Genomic DNA, 21,546 nt, shown 5'->3' with positions numbered 1-21,546 from the left:
GGATCTGATTGTTCCCTCTCTGGTCTTCCCCAGGCCTCACCCAAGCCTGTCCTCCGACCTTCCCGACTCCCTCGTCTCCACCATCTGCCCCCAAACATGCCCTGGGCCGTTAGAGTGTCAGCTCAGCCAGACAGGGACTTCTTGATTCACTGCTGTTTCCATGGGCCACTTGACACGATACCTGTCTACAGCAGATACTTATTAAAGATTTCTGAACAAATGGGACAGGGTTTACCAGAGGGGTTGCACATCCAACCATTTGCAACATGACTCTACGACTCCCTCATCAGGACTTGGGGGCTTGGATGCAGAGTGGCCTTGCAATTTGCTTTGGCTAAGAAAATATGGTGGAGGTGAATTGCACTGGCTTCACACATCTCTGTTCTCAGCTCTTCTTCATACCCCAGTGCCGTCCCCGGAGCCAAGAGGTAGGTCTTAAGCAGGTAGGTGACGAAGATGAAGAAGGATACAGCTGAAGGGTGTATCTTGGAAGTGAGATCAGAATGGATTCAAGGGACCAGTGAGCAGGCACCCACCGCACAGACCCCGATGAGGAAGGACCCGGGCACTCCTGCTATTCACCCTTTCACAAGCAAGTAAGGAGCGGAGTTGGGGTTTGCACCTGATCACGGTGGCAACTGCGGGGCATGTTGCTGGTTTACCTGCTTACTGCTTTTCGCATGCAGAGTCTGTGATCTCCATTCTTGCCTTCCCATCACTACCATAGCCTGTGCAGAGCCCTGTTTTGTTTAGCTCACTTACAGCCGACCAGAATGCCAGACCTCGCCAGGAAGAGGAATGCAAGAAGTGGGACCATCTGGCTAGCGGGAGAGTGTGGCTGCTGCATGCAAACTGGTGAACGCCCCGCAGGACAGGAAACCCTAACACCTGGGGGTAGCTTGTCTATCAGAGTGAACAAAAACAGACACCTGAACCGGCTTTATGCAGGTTAACCTGGGACTTGGCAGGAGTGGTAAATGACGGCTTCCAAACAATTGTTAGTTAAATGGTTTCATCTACATCGTGACCCTCAGACAGGACTTGTTAATGCTCTAGCAATATTTCATAAGGAGGCACCCCTCAATGTTACTTTCGAGTTCGGGGCTCTTCCTAATGGGGGTGCACCCCTTCTTCCCCACTTTCCCGGAGATGGACATTTAGGAGGCTCCTACTCACTGCCCCCCAAGCAACATGGAGATGGACACTGGTGCCTGTGGTGAGTTGGGGGTGGGATGGAGAACCACCATGGGGTCCTGTCTGCACCACTCTGCACCCCCACCAGCTGGCACGTTTGCTCTTGGCCTTGCAAAGTGGCCTTCTGTTTCAGCCATCCAGCATCTCCTTCCTGTTGAGGGGCTGCTCCCAAGTCTTGGAGACATGTCATTCTGGGATGTGGAAGCTGATCGGATGGACACACCCCCGGGTAGGTATCAAGGGGGTGAACACCCCAGTGCCCACTTCTGCATCTCCTTAGCTGTCTTGGTTCCCCGATCCTAACCAGGACCTGGGCTCATGGGGACTTTGCTTTCTGAGTGACACAAGGGGGAGGAGGGCTAACACGCCCTCATTAGCAGTCCACACTGATGGGAGGCATGTATGTCAAAGGGCTCCCCTGAGGAAATCAGGGCCTAGGGGAGCTCATCAGAAGGTGTAGAGCCTCAACAGCCAAAGGAGTGCTGGCACTGGTGACAGAGGTGGGGAGCCCTGAGTGAGCTGGAGCTGGGGGCATGAGGAGCAGGGGCCAGTGCAGTGGAGTCGGACCACCCAGTTCAGATCCATGACCACGGCCAGCCACTTACCCTTCCCATGCCTCTGTTTCCCCATCTGTGTAACGTGACTACTTCACTGGACTGTAGTGATAAATCAGATGGTAGATTTCAACACTTGACACGGGACCTACCCCACAGCCAGTGGCAGTTTATCCTGCCATCTATCACTGGAACCCCATCCTCAGACCTCATCCCACCCCTGCATGCTCCCCCCAGTACCCTCCTGAGATCTTGCAGCAGCAGACGCAGAGGCTTCTCCACACTGGTTTCCTCTGCTGGATAGTGGGTGCGGTGATGCAGTGCTGTGATGAACGTGCCTGTGGGTGTTCGTGTTGGCAAGCAGTGTGTGTACACACTGCCCCCCTGGACCTCCTACCCACCCTTCCCACCCCCCACATGGTGCTTGTTGACACCTAGGGGCTGGACCAGGGCACCCTGGCAGACACATGGCATTCCTTGAGACTGCTTGGTGCCCAAACCTCCCCCAGCTGTTTGGGGACTGTCCTGCCTCACAGGTCACTGAAGTGGGGTGCCAGCCTCTAGCTACAGATGCCTGACAGTCTAGTTATTTGCCCTCCCAGACTCCCTTATAGCTAGGGGATGGGCCATGGCCTGGGTTTAACTGGTCAGGTGCACCAGCATCTTGCTAAAGAGAAAACACCAGTTTGGACCTCAGGATTGTCCTGAACTAAGGGGGGGTGGGGGAGGGCGGGGGACAGGGGGGGAGCTAGGTAGGGGTGGGGACTGATGAGGCTGGCCAGCGGAGGCTTTGCACTCAACAGTGAGCCACCCCACCACCCCCTCTCGGGGTCCCAGACCCCTGGCCCCCAAGCTCATGCCCCAGTGGATTCTTCTCTTGGCAAAGTAGGTTACCCAAAACCTACTGATACTGGTATTTTGGGCCCCCGTGAATAGGTGATTTCCCCCAGTGAAGACTCCAGCAATGGACATGGGAATCACTGTTTACAGATGTGCACATGGAGGCCCAGAGCAACTATGACCTAGGCCATGACCTAAGCTCCTGCAGCCAGGAAGCCACAGGTGGAGATTAGAACCCAGTTGGGTCTGGCACCAGGCCGGTCCCTTCCATTGATGAAACCCACTCCTGCAGCTCCTCTCCAGGCTCAAGGAGAGGAACTGGGGATCCGAGGTGGGGCCCGCCCACACAGAACTAGGACTCCGTCCACACCTCTCATCAATAACTTTATTACTCTCCAGATGCTGGTGAATTGTCTCCGCGGCGCTTCCCAGGAAAGGCATCTCTGTCCATCACATGCCTTCCCAACCGCAGAGAGGGGCAAGATCAAGGAGCTCACTAGCAGAGCCCGGTCCACCCCGTCAGAGGCGTCGCCCCTTCCCCTTGCCCTCCCCCGCTGGAGAGGGGTCACCTTCCTTCGGTCTCCTCTGGATCCAGGGCCTGCCCGCCGCCCCAGCCCTATGCTCTGCTCCTGGGCTCCCAGGCGGCACGTGAAGAGGGAAGAGGGAGGCGGGGCTTATGGACCCACCTCCGCGGAATGGGAGGGACTGCGAGGCTGCGAGAACCCAACAGGGAAGCGTGGACCAGGACAGAAAGAGCAGAGGAAACAGAAGGTGAGAGCGCCCGCCAGTTCAGACAGGAGCCAGCGTAGGAGGAGGGCTGTGGGCCAAGACGGGCCGGCGGGCGGTGGCTACCCCAGGGGCCAGGCCGGGAAGGGGGCCCCGCTGCCAGGCCCGGGCGCCGCGCCCACACCGCCCGCCGCCCGGCCGTGGATGCGCTGGTGGCGCAGCACGTGCTCACGGCGCCCGAAGCCCTTGCCGCACTGCCAGCAGGCGAATGGCCGCGCCCCCGAGTGCGTCTTGCGGTGGCGCACCAGGTGCTCGCGCCAGTAGAAGGTCTTGCCACACTCGCAGCAGGCGTGCGGCTTCTCACGCGCGGGCAGCGGGCGCAGGGCCGGCCCAGGGCCACCAGGGTGCGTGCCGCGGTGGCGCCGCAGGTGCTCTTTGCGCCGGAAGGCCTTGCCGCACTCCGGGCAGGCGTGCGGCTTCTCACCCGAATGGCTCTGCCGGTGGCGCAGCAGGTGGGCGGGCTTCAGGGCAGTCTTGCCGCACTCGGGGCAGGAAGTAGTGCCCGGGGCGGCCAGGAAGGCAGGCAGGCCGGGCGCAGGGGGCGCCGCGGGGGCCGGTGGAGGACTGCCTGGCTCCTGCTTGTAGGGGCGCAGGGCCTGGGCGTCCCCCGTTGCCAGCACCTCAACCCCGGAGGCCGCATCTCCTGTCAGGCAAAGGCACAGAGTGAGGGCAGGTCGCTCTGCACTCTGCAGGATGGTGCAGGGCACAGCTGGCTGGAGAAGCTCCGGGATTATGGTCCGTGTCAGGCTTCGGGGGGAAAACTCAGTGCCGGGAAACCATGGCTGGGGAGGAGGACTGACTGCGTGCGGGCTTACCATCCCTGTGTCCCTGGGACCCAGCACCGTGCTCAGTACACAGTGCAGAGTCAGCCTAATAAATAGATGCATGTGTGGATGCATGGATGCGAGCTTGATGCATGAAGGCAGGTCAGTAGGTGGTAGGTGGATGGGGGAGGAGATGGAAGAGGGTAAGCATAGTTGGCTGGAGGATGGATGGATGGATGAAGGAGTGGGCCAGTGAGTGGGCAGGTGGATGGATAGATGGATGGAAGAGGGGGACAGTGGGGAGATAGGCCAATGGATGAGCAAGGAGCCAGACTGATGGGCAATAGTGGGTGGATGATGGACAGATGGGTGGGTGGACAGTAGTTGGAGAGGTGTGTAGAGTGCATGGGGTGGGGGGATGGATGGATGAGAGAGAGGGGACAAAGGGGAGACAGATGAATGAAGGAGCAGGGATGGGTAAATAGTATCTAGGTGGGTGGTGGGTTGACTGCATGATGTGTGAGGGGGGTGGGTGGCGTCTGAGTGGGCATCAGGGTAGACAAATGGAGGGGTGAGTAAGTCAGGTGGTTAAATGAACCTCACATTTCCTTTTTCCAAGTTTTTAAACTGCTCTAGGGAATTCCAGGGAGATAAGCAATGGGCTTCTGTCTGATTTACTTCACAAGACCCAGCTCATGATTCAATCTACAAAAAAACAGTAACAGGGCAACAAAAATATGAACCTCCTGCTCCCCACCCACACAATTTCTCCACGCCAACCACCAGGTCCCAAGCCTTGGCATCCTGGCCTGTGTGGTGGGTGTAGAGACACTACTATTGGGTAGAAGCCACCATCCCCACCCTCACTCTGGCCTTGACTTGCTGTGTGGCCTTAGGCAAGCTGCTTGAGCTCTCGGGACCTTGGGTTTCTATTGTTAGACATCAGCTTCCAGAAAGCAGAGTGTACCAGTGGGCCAGCCAAAGGAGGTGCTGGCTTGGTGCATAACAGCATATTTAGAAATGTAAAAACGAGGGCACCTACGTGGCTCAGTGGTTGAGTGTCTACCTTTGGCTCAGGTCGTGATCCCAGGGTCCCAGGATGGAGTCTCACATCGGGCTCCCTGCAGGGAGACTGCTTCTCCCTCTGCCTACGTCTCTGCCTCTCATGAATAAATAAATATTTTTTTAAAAAAAAGACCATCTTTGTTAAAAAAAAAAAAAAATGTAAAAAACGTTGGAAAATCAGGCGGTGTCATAAAAATCCAAACTTCTGTCTTTTCTTGAGAAAAAAACGTTTATGTACGGGCCCCTTCCCATGTGGCACCATAGGTAGCAGGGGAGCTGGCAGAATGGTACCTGGCACATGCCAACAGCTGACTGCATTGCTGAGTGTGCTATCCTGTCTGACCCCGGTGTGCCCTCCACAGCAGGGACACAGGAATGTTCACTGAGCAAATGCATGATGGGCAGGCAGGAGGGGGACCCTCTCAGGGTGAGAGAGAAAATGAGCTACTCACCTAAGGGCACCATCCCACCATCATCTTTTCCAACGCTCACCCTGGAGCCTTCTGCCACATCCTGAGGTGCCCTCACCGCTGGTCCCTGAAATGAGAGATACCACACTCAGAAATGAGAAACCACAGCAACAGCCTATAATTTTTCTCCCCCACAACCCCTACTACATTTAGACAGTTATCAAGTCCTATCATGTACTCCCAGGGAAGCAGTCACCAGGCCTCTTGCCAGTCACCATGGAAGGAACCATTTGGGGAGCAGACCCTCCAGCCCCCAGGTGACTCCCTCATAAGAGACCCTGAGTCAGATCAGCCCCAAATTCCTGACCCAGAGAAACTAAGACAACAAATGTTTATTGTTGCAAGCCTCTAAGTTTGGGGTGATCTGTTATGTAACAACAGAAAACTGATAAAACTGCTTTAAATCTTACCTTAGCTTCTTACTGCCCTCTGGATAAAGTGCAAACTTCTTGACAAAATACACAAGAAAAACACATTAGCTATCTCTAACTCAGGAAAAAAAATAATAAAGTAAGCTCAGGAATGGAATTCTTCCCAGCTCAAACAGTGGCCCCCTTCTGAGCAGGATGGTGCCAGGCAGGAACACCAAAGGTTACTGAAAATGTTTCAGGCTATTTTAGGTGTCTTTATGCTATTGTCATTGTTTCTGAAGCTCTTGTCCCCAAGGGACAGATGAGAATCCTGCTGCTGATAAAGGAGAGTTGACTCCTGAGTTCCACACATCCAATCCTCTTCTCATATTTTACTTCTTTCAATTGCAATGATTAGGATGGAAGTCAGTTAATGCCTAAAAATCTAACAAATAGCAAGAAGATTCTACAGGGAGCTTCTAGAGCCTTTCCCAAACGTGCACCATTTGAGATCTGTGAAGGCCCATGTTTGGAGGTGGCAGGATGAATATTTTACGTGGTCATCTTTTTGCTCTAGCAGACTGTAAACTGGCTCCTGACCACTCATGCAGCTCAGGGTGTTAGGGTGCCACAGATACTGACCCGCTGCTTGCTTCTGCTGTGGCCCACAGGCTAGAGTTCCCTGGCCCCACCCCCTCCCGCAGCCCCACCTCTGGCCAGGTCCCTCCCTGCCTGGAAGTCCATAGTAGAAAGCTAATTGTGCCTTGAGCATGCCAGGTTCTCTCAAACCTCCACTCTTTGGCACATTCTGTTCCTTCTACCTGGAACTCCTTCTTCCATCCCCCTTTCCCTATGTCCTATATGTCCTTCAGGACTTGACTGAAGCCCCATCCCTGCCACCACCCACAGGTTTATGACTCCGTGTGATTTAGCAACAGCCCCTATATCCTGGTGCCTATCACACTGCACTTTTCAACAGCTTTATTGAGGTTATAATGGATGGACAATAAATGCATACATTTAAAGCATACAATACAGAGTTTCAACATGTATACTCATGAAACCACCATCACAGCCAAGATGGTGACCCTATCTATCAGCCCCTGAAAGTTTCCTTATGTACATTTGTGGTGTCTCTGCCTCCCCACCATTACAAGACAGCAAATGCTGACACGCTTTCCATTGCTAAAGGGCTGTTTTCATATTCTAGAACTTTATATAGAACCACAGAGTAAATAGGTACTCTTACGGGGGGGCGGGGGTATCTTTCATGCAACATAATTATTTTGAGATTAAGGATATTGGCCTATAGTTTTCTTTTCTCACAGTGTCTTTGGTTTTGCCCACAGATGGAGCTGGGAAGTATACCTTCTTCAATTTTTGGAAAGTTTGTCTGAGTTGGTATCTCTTGTTCCTGAAATGTTCGGGAGACCTTCCCAACAGAGCCAACTGAACTGTCATAATTGTATTTTTATGCCTGTGCTTGCCTATCTCTTCCTATAGACTGTGGGCTCCAGGAGGTCAGGGACTAGCCTGCCTTCCGTGGTATCCCTAGTGCCAATTCTTTTAATACCAGCTATACTGAGACATATTTTACCTACTGCAGAATTTCCCCACTGGAAGTAAAATCAGTGGACTTTAGCATATTCAAAGCTGTGCAACCATCCCCATTTTTGGAATATTTTCATCACCTGCACCTAAATCTCAAACCCAGTAGCAGCCACTTCGCTTCCCTGCCCCAACCTCTGGGAACCCCCAGGTCTTTTGTGTGTGTGGAATTGCCTGTTCTGGATGTTGCAGTAATGGAATCTTGTAGTCTGCATTTCCTTCCGACTGGCTCCTTCCCCCTTTCTACGTCACGTCTTTGACAGTCACTCCAGCAGAGCGTCAGTGCTTCAGTCCCTCACTTGGCTGAATAATGTTCCCTTGTGAGGCTGGACCACATTCTATTTATCTATTCCACCAACAGACACATGGGTTATTTCCGCTTTTTGCCTTAAATTAGGGAGACTGCTGCCCTATTGCCATTCACCTCGTATCAGGCACAAGTTTTGTGTGGACGTGCATCAAGGAGTGGAACTGCTAGCTCACACATTTCCCTTGGGGCTGCTCCATTTCATATTCCCACCACCATGGAGAGGGTTCCAATTCCTGTGCCTCTTACGACAGTCCTCAGTAGATACCAAGCAAGTGAACAATGGATGGGTAAAAGGGTCAAACTGCCTTTGCTCTGATGAAGAAACATTCCCTGAGGGCAGCCCCGGTGGCACAGCGGTTTAGTGCCACCAGCAACCCAGGGTGTGATCCTGGAGACCCGGGATCGAGTCCCACGTCTGGCTCCCTGCATGGAGCCTGCTTCTCCCTCTGCCTGTGTCTCTGCCTCTCTCTCTTTCTCTGAATGAATAAATAAATAAATCTTAAAAACAAAAAGAAAAGAAAAGAAAGAAAAGAAAAGAAAAGAAAAGAAAAAAGAAAAAAGAAGAGAAACATTCCCTAAAAAGGGTGTCAAGGGGGTCCCGAAGCATAGAGTCAGGGTTTGGCACGAGTCCAACTAGATCCAAAGATGTCTCCAGTCACAGAGCTGCCACTGCCTGTGGGACCCTGAGCAAGGCACTTCCCGCCCTGGGGTCAGTGCAGAGGGGCTGAGGTGGTACTCAGTCTCACCCTGAGTCCTGACACAGGCTGGCAGATGCTGAGGGCACAGCATAGGAACCCCCAGCTCCCTGACCCTCAGTGGGGCTCCTGTAACCCACTGGTGACATCTGCCCAGGTGCAGCAGGGCAGGAGCAGGACATGTGGCAGGTGCCCGCCATTCCTGGCCTCTGCTGCAGCTAGGTCGGCAACTGTGTGAACAGAACCTGGGAAGCGGTAGTGCAAGCAGGCTCTCCAGGAGATTCTAGGGTACTTATAAGATTGAAACCTTCCCTCCTCTGAATGTCCTGGGGTCTCTGGTTTGGGGTCCCAGACATGGGTTGCTAGACTGCAGAGACCAAATACCATCCACAAGAAGATATCCAGGCAGAGTGGCCACAGGGATGAGGTTGGGGCCCTGAGACAGGCACTGAGGGCGGGCGGGGGGGGGGAGGTTAGCCTCCAGAGGAGCTAGAGGCTAGCGTCAGCCATGGTGCAGTCAGCCATGTTTATACAGCTGACCCCAAATAAAAACCCTGGACACCAGGCTCAGGAGCCTCCATGGTCAGCATGGGCAACACTACTTGGTGCTGTTCCCATGGCGCCGCCTGGAGGGGGGGTCTCCTGCATCCGCCCTGAGTGCCATTCCCCTCAGTTCATTGTACTCTGCATCCCTTCACGGAAACGAATCTGAATTGTGAGCACACCAGCTCTCATCAAGTCCTGAGTCCTTCGCATGAATTCCTGAACCCAGGCTGGTCCTGGGGACCCCTGAACTTGCAGGTGGTATCAAAGCAAGGTGTCCTTGGGGGAACCCCTGAGCATGACACACTGAGCTGCCAGCAGAAAGCATCTGTGGCACCTAGGACACAAGTTCAAGTGTGAACTTCCTACCTGGGAGCTCGGTCACATATTTATTCCAGCTCCACCAGGCTGGGGGGATGAAGAGCAGGGAGGAGTGGGGGAGTGAAGGCAGGAGGCCAGACCACGGCCCTGGCAGGCCATGGTGAGTCAGCAGGATGTTTCTGCTGCTGTAGAAACAGGGTAGACGGGGGCATCTGCCCCCGTAGATGCAGGGTCTGGCCCAAGTCCTGCAGACCACCTGGCTTCATCACTGCAGCAAGCCCTGCCGGCTACCCGGAACCCCGAGCAGGCTGCCCACCTTCACCACTCCAGGCACGCTGCTCCCCTCACCTTCCAGTGTACTAGCCCTGCCAGTTCCACCAACCTTGGCTTTCACATGTGACAGCTGACCCGTGCTCCCTTCCTATGCTGTGGCCTGCCCTCACAGCCCCAGGAGGCCCCCAACTGCTGACCTCAGAGGTGCAGACCAGTGAGCATTTCCTGTTGTGCTGACCAGACAGAGCTCTCCCGGCGCCCCCTGCCTGCCTGCCTGCCCACCAGCTTGCCTTTGGGTTTCTTGGGCCGGCAGACAGGCGACCCCTTGGCTATTGTGTGCCTGAGAACGAATGCAGGTCACGACCACAGTGACACGAATGCAGGTCACTGACCACAGCCAAGTTGGTCCTGCCCCGTCCATCTCCCCACACCTCCTTCCCTCACCTGTGGAACAGACCAGGCTCTCCCTCCACTGTGCACTCCCTGCCTGAATCAAACCTCTTCTCTAAGGGTGGGATGAAGAGAGGCCTGGTAGGCTACTCACTGCTCCCTGGCAAGCACTTTTTTGAGCACCTACTATATATCAGGTACTACCGAAAGGACCAAGTACACACTGGAGAACAAGAAAGACATGGCCTCGGAGCCTGAGAGCCTACCTGCTAGTCACTGCTAGACACACCATGAAAAAGTAACAAGTTCCATGAGGCCAGCTCAGCCATGGAGGGATTCTCTTGGCCCCTTGGAATCTGAGGAGCCAAGAAGAGCCCTTAGAACTGTGGAAGCTCACACACTGCTGGGGTGGGGGACAGATGCCACAGCCCCTTCAGGAAGCAGTTTGGCAGTTTCTCCTAAAACCACACACACCTGCTATAAAACTCAACCACTGCACTCCAGGTGATCCACTCTGGAAAAAAGAGAACTCGTGTTCACACAAAGATGCACACCCAGGTATTTAAAGCAGTTGTATTCAACATCACCCAACACTGGAGACCACCTTTGAGCCTTTCAATGAGAGGAGGACAGAGAAATTAGTGTGCCCACACCACGAGATTCTATTGGCATGAAAAAGGAATCAACTATTGACCCACTCAACCACCCGTGTCAATCTCACAGGCATCCTGCTGAACCAAAGACCAGCCCTCAAAGCTCGCACACTGTGGGTCCTTTATGTACTTCCCTAGAAGACGGACTGTGGACTGGTGGCACATGGGACCCAGGGGTGAGGAGCCCATGAGGGTGGCATGCAGGGTTCTGGGGTGAGGGAGTCCGTGAGGGTGACACGCAGGGCCCACAATGAGAGCATAGCACTGTATCCTGACTGTGGCAGTGGCTACAATTAGCTACCATGTATTGACGTGGCAAAAAACTGTATACCACCCCCCTGACAAAACAGTTAAAAATACACTGAAACCATGGCCCCTCGTACCTGGTAACAAGAGACTAAGCACCTGAGTATGAGACCCTGCCACAGTGTCCCTCAAAGTTCCCACATGTTCCAAGTAGCCAGGGTCTGGAGCCACAGCCTGACACCAGCACATGCAGAACGCATCAGGGAAGGCTCTGCTAAGCATAGGCAAGAACCCACACACCAGAGACACCCTCATCCTGAGGCATTTGTCAGACTCCAGCTTTACAGGTCCTTCTGCCACAGTCTGAGTGCAATGGCCTAACACCCAGGCTACGGTCACTCTTCACGCCTTTTGCTTTAAACAGCAGCAGAAGGGGATCCCTGGGTGGCTCAGCGGTTTGGCGCCTGCCTTCGGCCCAGGGCGTGATCCTGGAGTCGCGGGATCAAGTCCCGTGTCGGGCTCCCTGCATGGAGCCTGCTTCTCCCTCTGCCTGTGTCTCTGCCTCTCTCTCTCTCTGTCTCTCATGAATAAATAAATAAAATCTTAAAAAAAAAAAAACAGCAGCAGAGGTGTCACCAACAGTTCTGTGCGATCATGTAGGACAGCACCATCCCGGTCCACCGCTCCTGTGGACAGCTCCAAGCCTGAGAGTGCTCTCTTACCAGAGAGGGAGAGAACAACGCCCTGGTGCGCAGGGTCATTTCTTCTTGAAGCAGTTGGAAAATCACTGGGAACCACGATCCCGTGAGACTCTGACACCATGCTCCCACACCACTTCCAACTCCTCTGCAGCAAGCACAGACGGTGCCCTGAGGGTGTCCACATCCTGATCCCAGAGCTCCTGACTCTGTGACCTCTGTGACCTCATGTGGCAAAGGGCTGGGACTCTGCAGGTGTGACTGAATTAGGCTCCTGATACTAGGCCCAGTACCATTGTGAGGGTCACGGTCAGGAGAAGATGTGACCTTGGAAGCGGGGACAAATTCTTCCCTGGAGCCTCCAGAAGGAACAGCCCTGCCCACACCTAGGTTTCAGGCAGACCCGAGTCAGACTCCTGGCCTCCAGAACTCCAAGTGAGTCTGGGTCGTCTTTAAGGGGCAGCGTTGGTGGTGATGTGTTAAGGTGGTGCCTGGTGGCGACAGGGAACAATGACCCAGAGAAGAGCCGCAAGGGGAGGACACAGAGGGGTGAAGCTCATCCCAGGAAGTGGGGGAGAGTGTATCAGCCGGAGCCGGACCAGAAAGGAGGAAGGGGCCAACAAGACCACGGCTGCGTCCCTAGCACCTGACATGGGTGCCATAGGCACTCACAGTGGATGTTCTGCCCTCTGACTCCTCACCCCCCTCCCCACCGTCCCCTGGCCTCCAACCTCATGCTGTGCACACATCCATGCCCGCCAACCTCTCCACCACCTCGAAGCCCGTGCACTGGCTGCTCCCTCAGCCTGGTCACCCTCCTCCTGGCTGTCTGCACGCCTGGCTACCGCTCACCGCACGGACACATGTGGCTGCTGAGCACTCACAAAGGTGACAAATACCGCCTGCCGAGATCGCAACAGCTTGGCTACCCTGAGTTCAATAAATTGAATCCCCTTCTTCCTTTCACCCTTTCTAAAGATCCGCTGGAACGTTCAGGGTTACTGACAGGGCTCACATCCTGTTTCTCACTGGACAACGTGGCTCTAAAAGGAATCAGTGGGCTGTTCCTACAACAGACCAAGAGTAAAGGTTTTTAGTTTTACAGGCCATCTGTCTACTTCCACACTGTCCCACTCAGTCCTTGTGAAAAAAGAGCCACAGGCACTGTGTGAACACATGGGCTGGGCTGTGCACCTGTGAGGTTCTGTCACACTCCATAAGAATGGCCAGGGGACAGACAGGCCTGGCCCACAGACTCCGGTCAGGTGACCCCTTCTCTTCAGTAAAGCGTTTAGCCTTGTCCAAGGAGAAGGCGGGCCTCTGCCCTCAACCACCAAGAGGTGACCTCTAAGCCCCTGGAGCATTCTACCTGACAGGATGTTTGTGTGGGGGCCTCAGGCCACACTGGACAGTCCAACAGCATAGGTTATGACGGAGACTTTCAGACACCCAGTATCTGCTCGGCCTCCAGGGGATTTTGAGGCCAAGGCGTCATGCTGGCAACCATGGAGCCCCAACAAAATACTCACAGCACCAAAGCTCAAGAAGCCACCCCAGCTGGCACTATTGCATGCACATGCTGCAGCCAGGCCTCAAGGCCATCCACATTGCTGTGAGAGGACAGCTGGAGGTTGTGCACAGGGCTGTCCTGGAGCCCTGCACCTCCACCCTTGGCTGACCAAATCTGTGCCCTTCTGCCATGAAAACTCTGACTGTGAGCAAGATGGCTTTCAGACAGTTCTGGGTCCTTCTCCTGAATTGAACAGGAGGGCAGTTTCAGGGACCCCAAACTTGCTGGGAGAGTCAGGGGGGTCTCAAGGACCACCCCTTTGCACTGTGCTCCCAGCTAGATGTTCACACAGCCCCAAAGCCTCCCCACCCTCATCAGTTTGCTTACAGGGACCAGCAGCCCTCTGGAGAGCAGAGGCAAGGCTGTGATAGGGAAGGCCAGCATCCAGCCAGGCAAGGTGGCAGCAGAGGGACCTGGGCAGGAGCAGCACCCCCAACCACCTCCCCATCCCCTGCCAACCCTGCGCTCACCCAGAGCTCCTCCAGCAGGGCCACAGCCTCCTCCCCACTCTGGGGCTGCCGGCTGCACACCCAGGCCTGGATGTCAGCAGGGAGGGCGCTCAGGAACTGCTCCAGCACCAGCAGCTCCAGCATCTGCTCCTTGGTGTGCACCTCAGGCCGCAGCCAGTCTCGGCACAGGGCGCGCAGCAGGCCCAGGGCTTCACGGGGGCCTGGTGCGTCACCCAGATGGAAGTGGCGAAAGCGGTGCCATGGTGAGTCCAGGGTCAGGCCCTCGGCAGTTTGGCCTTCCTGCTTCACAGGCTGGGGAGACAGGACTTCCATGGGGTCCGTGAGCCCCACAGGGACAGCAGCGCCTGTGGGGAGGGAGGTTCAGCGCTGTGAGAGCCTGGCTCAGTGATTTAGAGACCACAGCCTCCTGCCAGGTGCATCCCTAGCAATGCCCACTAGGAGCCGAGTGACCTGGCTTAAGTGCTGGTACCTCTCTGTGCCTCAGTGTCCCCCTGTAATTGAAGTGCTCCCCTACCTTGTACAGCCAAGGCAGGAGTGCCTGAGAAGGAAGGTGCCCTGCACACAGCAAGTGCCAAAGGAGGGGAGATTCAGATCCCTGTCCTGGAATGAAATGGGCTCAGATCCTGGCCCTGCGCTTCCCTGGGGGTGACTGTGGGTCCCACTATTCCTCAGTCTCCTCTCGGCTTCATGTGAGGAGTGAGCATACAAAAGGCTAGGAACAGAGTGCAGCACCAGCCAGAGCTCAAAAGTCCCAGAGCTCTCATCAGAGCCACTGTCATCGTAACTGCTCACCCCACATCCCCAGAGTCCCCGGCAGCAGATGCTTCAGGATGCCAGGTCCAAAGCCACCTGAACCGCTTCCTGATTTGCGATCCCCCAAATCCATATGGAGTTCTAACCCCAGCACGACGGTATTTGGAGGTGGGCTCTGGGAGGTGACTAGGAGCACTCGATGTTGGGTGAAGCAGGTAAAAGCTTTGGTTAGAGCACAAGGACGCTGTGGGGAATCTAATGCACGGCATGGTGGCTGGGGTTCATGAGACTGTGCTGTCTGCCCGAACGCTGCCAGGGGACTGAACTTATGAGTTCTCCTCACAAGAAGAAACAAGTGTGACTGTGCAAGTTGACAGACGTGACCTGAACTCACCATGGCGACTGCGTCACAACGTACTCAAGTCCGATTGTCATGTGTAACTTAACACAACGCCGTAGGCCAATCCCATCTCAGTAAAATGGGGAAAAGAGACTAAGGGAAGCCATAGGGATGAGGCCTGAAAGGGATGGGATTGATGCCCTTAGGGGAATAGAAATCCTCCGTGAGACACAGGCTGGCTGACTGTGGTTCGGTGCCTATGGTTCTGACACCGAATCTGCCTACATTTGCCCTTGGACTCTGGTTCCAGAGCTAAGACATAAATGCCTGTTGCTGAAGCCCTTGTCTGTGGTATTCCCATGGCTCCCCATGCTGACCCATACACCAATGGCCCCTGATCACGTCTGGGGAAGGGGAAACATGGTGGACTGCAGGGCTTCACCTACACCCATTCTCCCCTTCCTCCTTGGTGGAATCCCTCTACCCAAGAGGCTGTATGAACACAGGCTTAATGCAGAAGCAGATGTGAAACCCCACAGTCCTTTTTTAAGTCAGACATTAGAGAGATTTGCAGAAAAATAATGTCACATTTCCAATTTTTTGTTTTAAAAACATGGCTATTTTCCATTTAAAATGTTATTTGTGGGCAGCCCCCGTGGCCCAGTGGTTTAGCACCACCTTCAGCCCAGGGCATGATCCTGCAGTCCCGGGATCGAGTCCCATGTCGGGCTTCCTGCATGGAGCCTGCTCCTCCCTCTGCCTGTGTCTCTGCCTGTGTCTCTGCCTGTGTCTCTCTCTTTGTGTCTCTCATGAATAAATAAATAAAATCTTTAAAAAAATAAAAATAAAAAAATAAAATGTTATTTATGCCCATATATGAAAAATATTTCTATTTCTGAATGCATTAACAAACACTTAAAAATTCCTTTGGCCTTACTCTTTAATGATACGGACTCAGGCACAACTGCTATAATTAAAACTACTTTGGGGGCCCTCTCTTCCTCGGCGCCACCTGCAGAAGTGGCAGCCATCGATTGCTGGGCATCATGGCTACCCTCAGACCTCTGGTGAAGCCCAAGATCGTTAAAAAGAGGACCAAGAGGTTCATCCAGCACCAGTCAGACCGGTATGTCAAAATTAAGTGCAACTGGCGGAAACCAGTTGCATTGACAATAGATTACGCAGAAGATTCAAGGGCCAGATCTTGATGCCCAACATTGGTTACGGGAGCAACAAGAAAACAAAGCACATGCTGCTCAGTGGCTTCCAGAAGTTCCTAGTCCACAACTCAAGGAGCTTGATGTGCTGCTGATGTGCAACAAATCTTATTGTGCAAAGATTCTCACAATGTATCCTCCGAGAACCACAAAGCCATTGTGGAAAGAACAGCCCAGCTGGCCATCAGAGTCACCAATCCCAATGCCAGGCTGTGTAGTGAAGAAAATGAATAGACAGCTTACGTGCGTGTCATATTTGTGTTAATAAAACCATAAAACTAAAAAAAAAAACCAAAACTTTGGGGGATGCCTGGGTGACTCAGTGGTTGAGCGTCTGTCTGCCTTCAGCTCAGGTCCTGATCCTGGGGTTCCAGGATTGAGTCCCACATCGGGCTCCCTGCAGGGAGCCTGCTTCTCCCTCTGCCTATGTCTCCGCCTCTCTCTTTCTGTAAATAAATAAATAAATAAATAAATAAATAAATAAATAAATAAAATCTTAAAAAAATAAAAATAGGGCAGCCCGTGTGGCTCAGCGGTTTAGTGCCGCCTTCAGTCCAGAGCGTGATCCTGGAGACCCCAGATGGAGTTCCACGTTGGGCTCCCTGCATGGAGACTGCTTCTCCCTCTGCCTGTGTCTCTGCCCCTTTCTCTCTCTCTCTCTCTGTGTGTGTCTCTCATGAATAAATAAATAAAATCTTTAAAAAATAAAATAAAATAAAAATAAAAATGCTTTGGTATCTTCAATAATTTTTAAGATTATGAAAAGGTCCTGAGTTCAAAACCAAAGAGCCATCCATGGGCCAAATATGGCCTGCAGCCTGTTTTCTTTTCTTTTTTTTTTTTAAGATTTTGTTTATTCATGAGAGACACAGAGAAAGAGAGGGAGGGAGAGACACAGGCAGAGAGAGAAGCAGGTTCCATGCAGGAAGCCCGATGTGGGACTTGAGTCCAGGACTCCAGGATTATGCCCTGGGCCGAAGGCAGGCACTAAACTGCTGAGCCACCCAGGGATCCTCTTTTGTTTTTTTTTTTTTTTTTAAAGATTTTATCTTGGGCAGCCCGGGTGGGTGGCGCAGCGGTTTAGTGCCTGCCTTCGGCCCAGGGCCTGATCCTGGAGACCCAGGGTCGAGTCCCACATCGGGCTCCCTGCGTGGAGCCTGCTTCTCCTTCTTCCTGTGTCTCTGCCTCTCTCTCTGTGTGTCTGTGTCCCTCATGAGTAAATAAATAAAATTTTTAAAAAAGATACTATCTTTCAGTATTCTCTACACCCAATGTGTGGTTTGAACCTACAACCCTGAGATCAAAAGTCTCATGCTCTACCAAGAGAGCCAGCCCCGCCCCCCCCCTTTAAGATTATTTATTTGAGAGAGAAGAGTGAGAGAGGGAGCACAGGCAGGGAGGTGAGGGAGAAGTGGGCTCCCTGCTGAGCAGGGAGCCTGATGCAGGGGCTCGATCCCACAACCCTGGGATTAGGACCTGAGCAAAGGCAGATGCTTAACCGCCTGAGCCACCTAGGTGTCCTATTCCTGTTTGTTTTTTTTTAATTAAAGTTTTATTGGTACATGGCCATGCCTATTTGCTTATGCATGCTGACCTAAAGGATGGTGGAAGACCAACATACAAAGGATCCTGGATGACCCTGTGGGTCACCTCATTGACCCAACCTAGAACACCTCTTGCACTGTTACGTGAGAAAAAAACCAATATTTTCTATCTGACTTGAGCCACTGTATTTTGGAGCTTCTTTGCTAAGCTGCTTGCAATCGATCATGACTATAGAACAGTTCTCTTGACCACAAGGCAGGAGGTAGACAGGGGACTCTGACCCATGAGACTTAAAAGAAAGTCTGCATTTGGATGATTTTTCTTTTGATACAAGAAATTTCTGTGGCCAACTGCATTTTGCAGCAGAGCGAAGGGGGTCAAGAGAAAAGATCCTTAGCTCTGGGGCACAGCCTGTGAGTGGCTGGGCTGAAAGGTCCCCTAGAGGGGCTGAGTGCCACAGCCCCCCTTAGCATCTCCCAGTTCCTAAGCCTGCCACTCTAGATGCAAATCACCCCACAACAATCAGAAAGGGTTTTTTTCCTCAATATAAATCACGTTATGTTACTTCCTCATTCAAAACCCTCTGACTGCTTCCTTAATACACGAGGTCTGGCACTTACCTACATTTCTTGTCTCAACATTCTATCCCTGGCTCTCTATACTCCAGCCACACTGGTACCATGTTCTCAGACTAAGGCTAGTCCTACACCAGGGCCCTCGTACCTGCTATTCTCTCACCTTTAATCTTTGCTCAGCTAGCTCCTTCTCTTCTTTGAGACCTCTAAGCAATTTTCCCCAGTCAGAGAGCCTCCTCAAACCATCCAATTAACACAGCATCCACACACCCTTCCCTGAAGTCTCCTTTACTAATTTCTGTTTAGTGTTTAACAAGATGGGGTGTTATATTTGTGTGCTGTCTTCCCTCAACAGAATTTAAGCTTCATGAGAGCAAGAGACCACACAGAGCCCAGCATGCTGGCTGGCACTCAGAAAATTTAAGGGATGATCAGTCCTATGAAATGAGTATTATTGCCCCCATTTTGCAAATGGAGAAGATAAAGTTATCTTGCCCAAAGTCACCCACCTAATAAGTGACAGAGCTTAAACTCACACCCATGTCTGTGTGGTTCCACAGTCAGTCTGCAACATCGCCTCCCGCCCACCCATCCCTCCATTCAAGAACTGACTAGCTTGGGAGTTATAGGGAAGGGTTCCCAGAAGACCGGGGCCAGAGCTGAGTCTCCCAAGATGTATGGAAGCCTACCCTGCTATGAGAAAGCTCTCTCCTGGATGAGATGGGAATCTGACCTGAGGGAGCTAGGCCTCAGGCATCAAGCTGAAGGGCCCTGCAGTCTCAAGGGGGGTCATGGGGGTTCAGGGATAGCCATCAGCTGCCAGTGAGTCCCAAGGAGCAGGGCCAGTTGACCCTTCTATGGATCCTGGGGTCAATACCCTGAGAAACCACACACTAAGTGCTAAGTAAGGTCGTTTTACCACGTGAACCAATCCTTATCATCCACTGAGGTCCACTGCCACATGCTACCTCCACTAAAGCATCTCTACCACTGCTGTGTCCAGCCCAACCAGGCACCCTGGAGGCCTCAGGAGACAGCTGCCGAGTGGCATCTGTCTCACACTGCGGACACACACACACACACACACACACACACCGGAACTGTCCCAACAGCTCTGTTGGGCACCACCGTGAGGAGGAACGCACACTCGGAATGCCTGACTCCAGAGCCCACGTAGGTTGCAACCAGCACTTCTGCAGGTCGCCTTCAGGTAATTAAATGGTTAAGAGGTGGGCTCTGGACCTTGGCTGCGTGGCTTCTACTTTCAGCTCTGCCATTTATCCACTGTGTGACCTTGACATGACTTGCCCCTGTGTGGGCTGAATTTCTCCACCTGTAATACAGGACTGGTAACTGCTCTTCCCCACTAGGGGTTGCTAGGAATATGAATTAGAAGTGGCCTGTCATACAGCAAGCACTCAATGAAGACTTGCATGTCCACTGCCGGGTTTGCAAACCTCCGCACTAGCCACACGTGGGGCTGGATACCTCTGTACGGTGGCAGCTGCTCCATGGCGTGTGAAAGGTTTATCAGCATCCCTGGCCACTTTCCACCAGATGCCAGCAGCTATCTCCCCGACTGTGATATCCAAACAGGTTTCCAGATATTGCCACGTATCCCCTAGGAGGCAAAATTGCCCCTGGGCTGAGAGCACAGGACAAATATTTTCTCAGAGCACAGAGTTTTGGAGCAAATCCCAGTTCTGCCGCCTACCAGTTATTTGTCCTTGGCCTAGGTACAACAGCACCTTTTACACGCGGGCTCTCCGCTTTCCTAGGCTGTAAAATGGGGAGAAAAACCCTCCATGCAAAAGTCACAGTTTGAGTTCAAGACCCGAGGAAAACAGTCCCTGGCGCTAAGCAGGCGCTCAACCTGAGTCGGGGCTGCACTTAACTGTTGCTCTGGGACGTGCTGGGGGACAGGGCACCCACGGAAATCTAAACCAGCATCAGAATAGGGGATCAGCACTCCAACGGGGGACACTGAGGCTCAGAGACTAACTGGAGGGGGAACTTTGGGAGGCGAACCCAGCCCCGTGGCACAGTACACCTGCCGGCCAACCGCCTCCCGTGCACCGGGCTCCGGACGCCGGCGCTCTGCACCCAGAGAGGAGCGCGGCGAGCAGCCCCACGCTCCGACTCCCCGAATCCCGCCCCCTAGGACCGCCGCACCCCCGACCCCCCGGCGTGGGTCCCGGCGCACACGCCCGCTTCCCGCCCGACCCCACCCCGGCTCCTCCCCCTCCCGGGCCCTCCCTGCACCCCGCCCCCGGTTTTCCAGTCTCCCGCGTTCTCCACCGCAAAGGGCCACAGCCCCCTCCCACTTCCCGACCCTCCCCCAGCCCCTCCCCCTCCCGTTCCCTCTCCCATCCCCCTCGCCTGCCTCCCACTTCGCTTGGCCCCCTTCTTCTCTCCTCCCCCCCGGCCCCCCCATCCCACCGCCCTCCGGCCTCCAGCCCCCTCTCCCCAAAGCGCATCCAACCGCCCCCCAACCCCCCTTCCCCCCTCGCTCACCTCACTCTCCCAAACGAGGCCCCCCAAGCCCCCCCTCCTCACCTCGTCGCACATGCGCACAAAGCTCACCGAGACTCCATGCCCCGGCAGGCTTTGCGCCAAACTCATCCGTTCCCCTCCCCCAACCCTCAGACACCGAGTCCGTTCCGCGCCCCCTCCCCGCACCGACCTCACCCAGAACTACATTTCCCAGGAAGCACCGCGGCAAAAGGACGCTCCCCACTGACCGCTCGCCGTGACGAACCTCGCTTGCCTGTCTCCCAGTAACTCTGAACTACACTTTCAGGTGCTGAAAGCACGGCCTGCGGCCTATTTGCCCAAGCAAACAAGGCCTCTCAAGGTGCCAGGCTTCGAACTACATTTCCCAGAATGCACATAGACCTTCCCATTGGCTCGCGCCCGGGCCCGGACATGCGTAGACGTGCCAACGGGGAGGCCGAGGGAGGGAGCAGGAGGGGTCATGGCGGCGTTGTCTTGAGGCAGGTGGAAGTTGGAGGTGGGCTGTCTGGGCGGGCAGGCGAGGAAGAGCGGCCCCACCGGAGTTCTGCGCCAGTCAGGCTTTCGGGGCGCGTTTCCGTGACGACGGGTCGCGATTCGTTCGCTTCCCCGCCCCGGCGGCGCTGACAGGGTCCGAGTTGGCGCGCATTGGGACGGGCGCGGCCGGGCGGACCTGGGCTCCCGGGGTAGCTCCCCCCCGCGTGAGCCTGGCGCACAGCTTCTGGCCTCAGTGTCGCCCCCCGCCCCCACGTGCATCGGGAGAGGGTGCTCCGGGCACACGCCTTCGCCGGGCTCCCATCGGACA

The 21,546-nt window shown here is 54.2% G+C and overlaps 1 protein-coding gene across 5 annotated transcripts; it reads right to left on the bottom strand.

Moving 5' to 3' along the window:
* Positions 1 to 2,959: 2,959 nt before the first annotated feature.
* Positions 2,960 to 21,113, bottom strand: ZNF444 (zinc finger protein 444). 5 transcript variants are annotated; one of them, XM_041743775.1, is made up of 4 exons: positions 20,989 to 21,113; positions 13,801 to 14,144; positions 5,656 to 5,740; positions 2,960 to 4,017 (listed from the first exon to the last, which is right to left on the bottom strand). In XM_041743775.1, the coding sequence occupies exons 2-4, from the start codon at positions 14,110 to 14,112 to the stop codon at positions 3,437 to 3,439; spliced, it is 978 nt and encodes a 325-aa protein (XP_041599709.1). In that variant the 5' UTR covers positions 14,113 to 14,144; positions 20,989 to 21,113; the 3' UTR covers positions 2,960 to 3,436. The 5 variants fall into 5 exon arrangements, with proteins under 5 accessions (XP_041599709.1, XP_041599710.1, XP_041599711.1 ...); XM_041743776.1 differs by having other exon boundaries at positions 20,914 to 21,053; XM_041743777.1 differs by lacking the exon at positions 20,989 to 21,113 and adding an exon at positions 20,787 to 20,912.
* Between the last annotated feature and the right edge of the window lie 433 nt (positions 21,114 to 21,546).

The sequence above is a fragment of the Vulpes lagopus genome, chromosome 2 (genome assembly GCF_018345385.1).
Source record: "Vulpes lagopus strain Blue_001 chromosome 2, ASM1834538v1, whole genome shotgun sequence".
Classification (NCBI taxonomy): Eukaryota; Metazoa; Chordata; class Mammalia; order Carnivora; family Canidae; genus Vulpes; species Vulpes lagopus.
Note: the sequence above shows the minus strand (reverse complement) of the source record. Positions and strands in the feature narration are given on the sequence as shown.

Coding starts and splice junctions, on each gene's coding strand:
- ZNF444 (XM_041743772.1), bottom strand. CDS start 19,767: ATGCTGATAAACCTTTCACACGCCATGGAGCAGCTGCCACCGTACAGA. Junction 14,145..19,718: donor GCAGCTGCCACCGTACAGAG/GTATCCAGCCCC, acceptor CCCTCCCCACAG/GCGCTGCTGTCCCTGTGGGG. Junction 4,018..5,655: donor TGGTGGGATGGTGCCCTTAG/GTGAGTAGCTCA, acceptor TTTGCCTGACAG/GAGATGCGGCCTCCGGGGTT.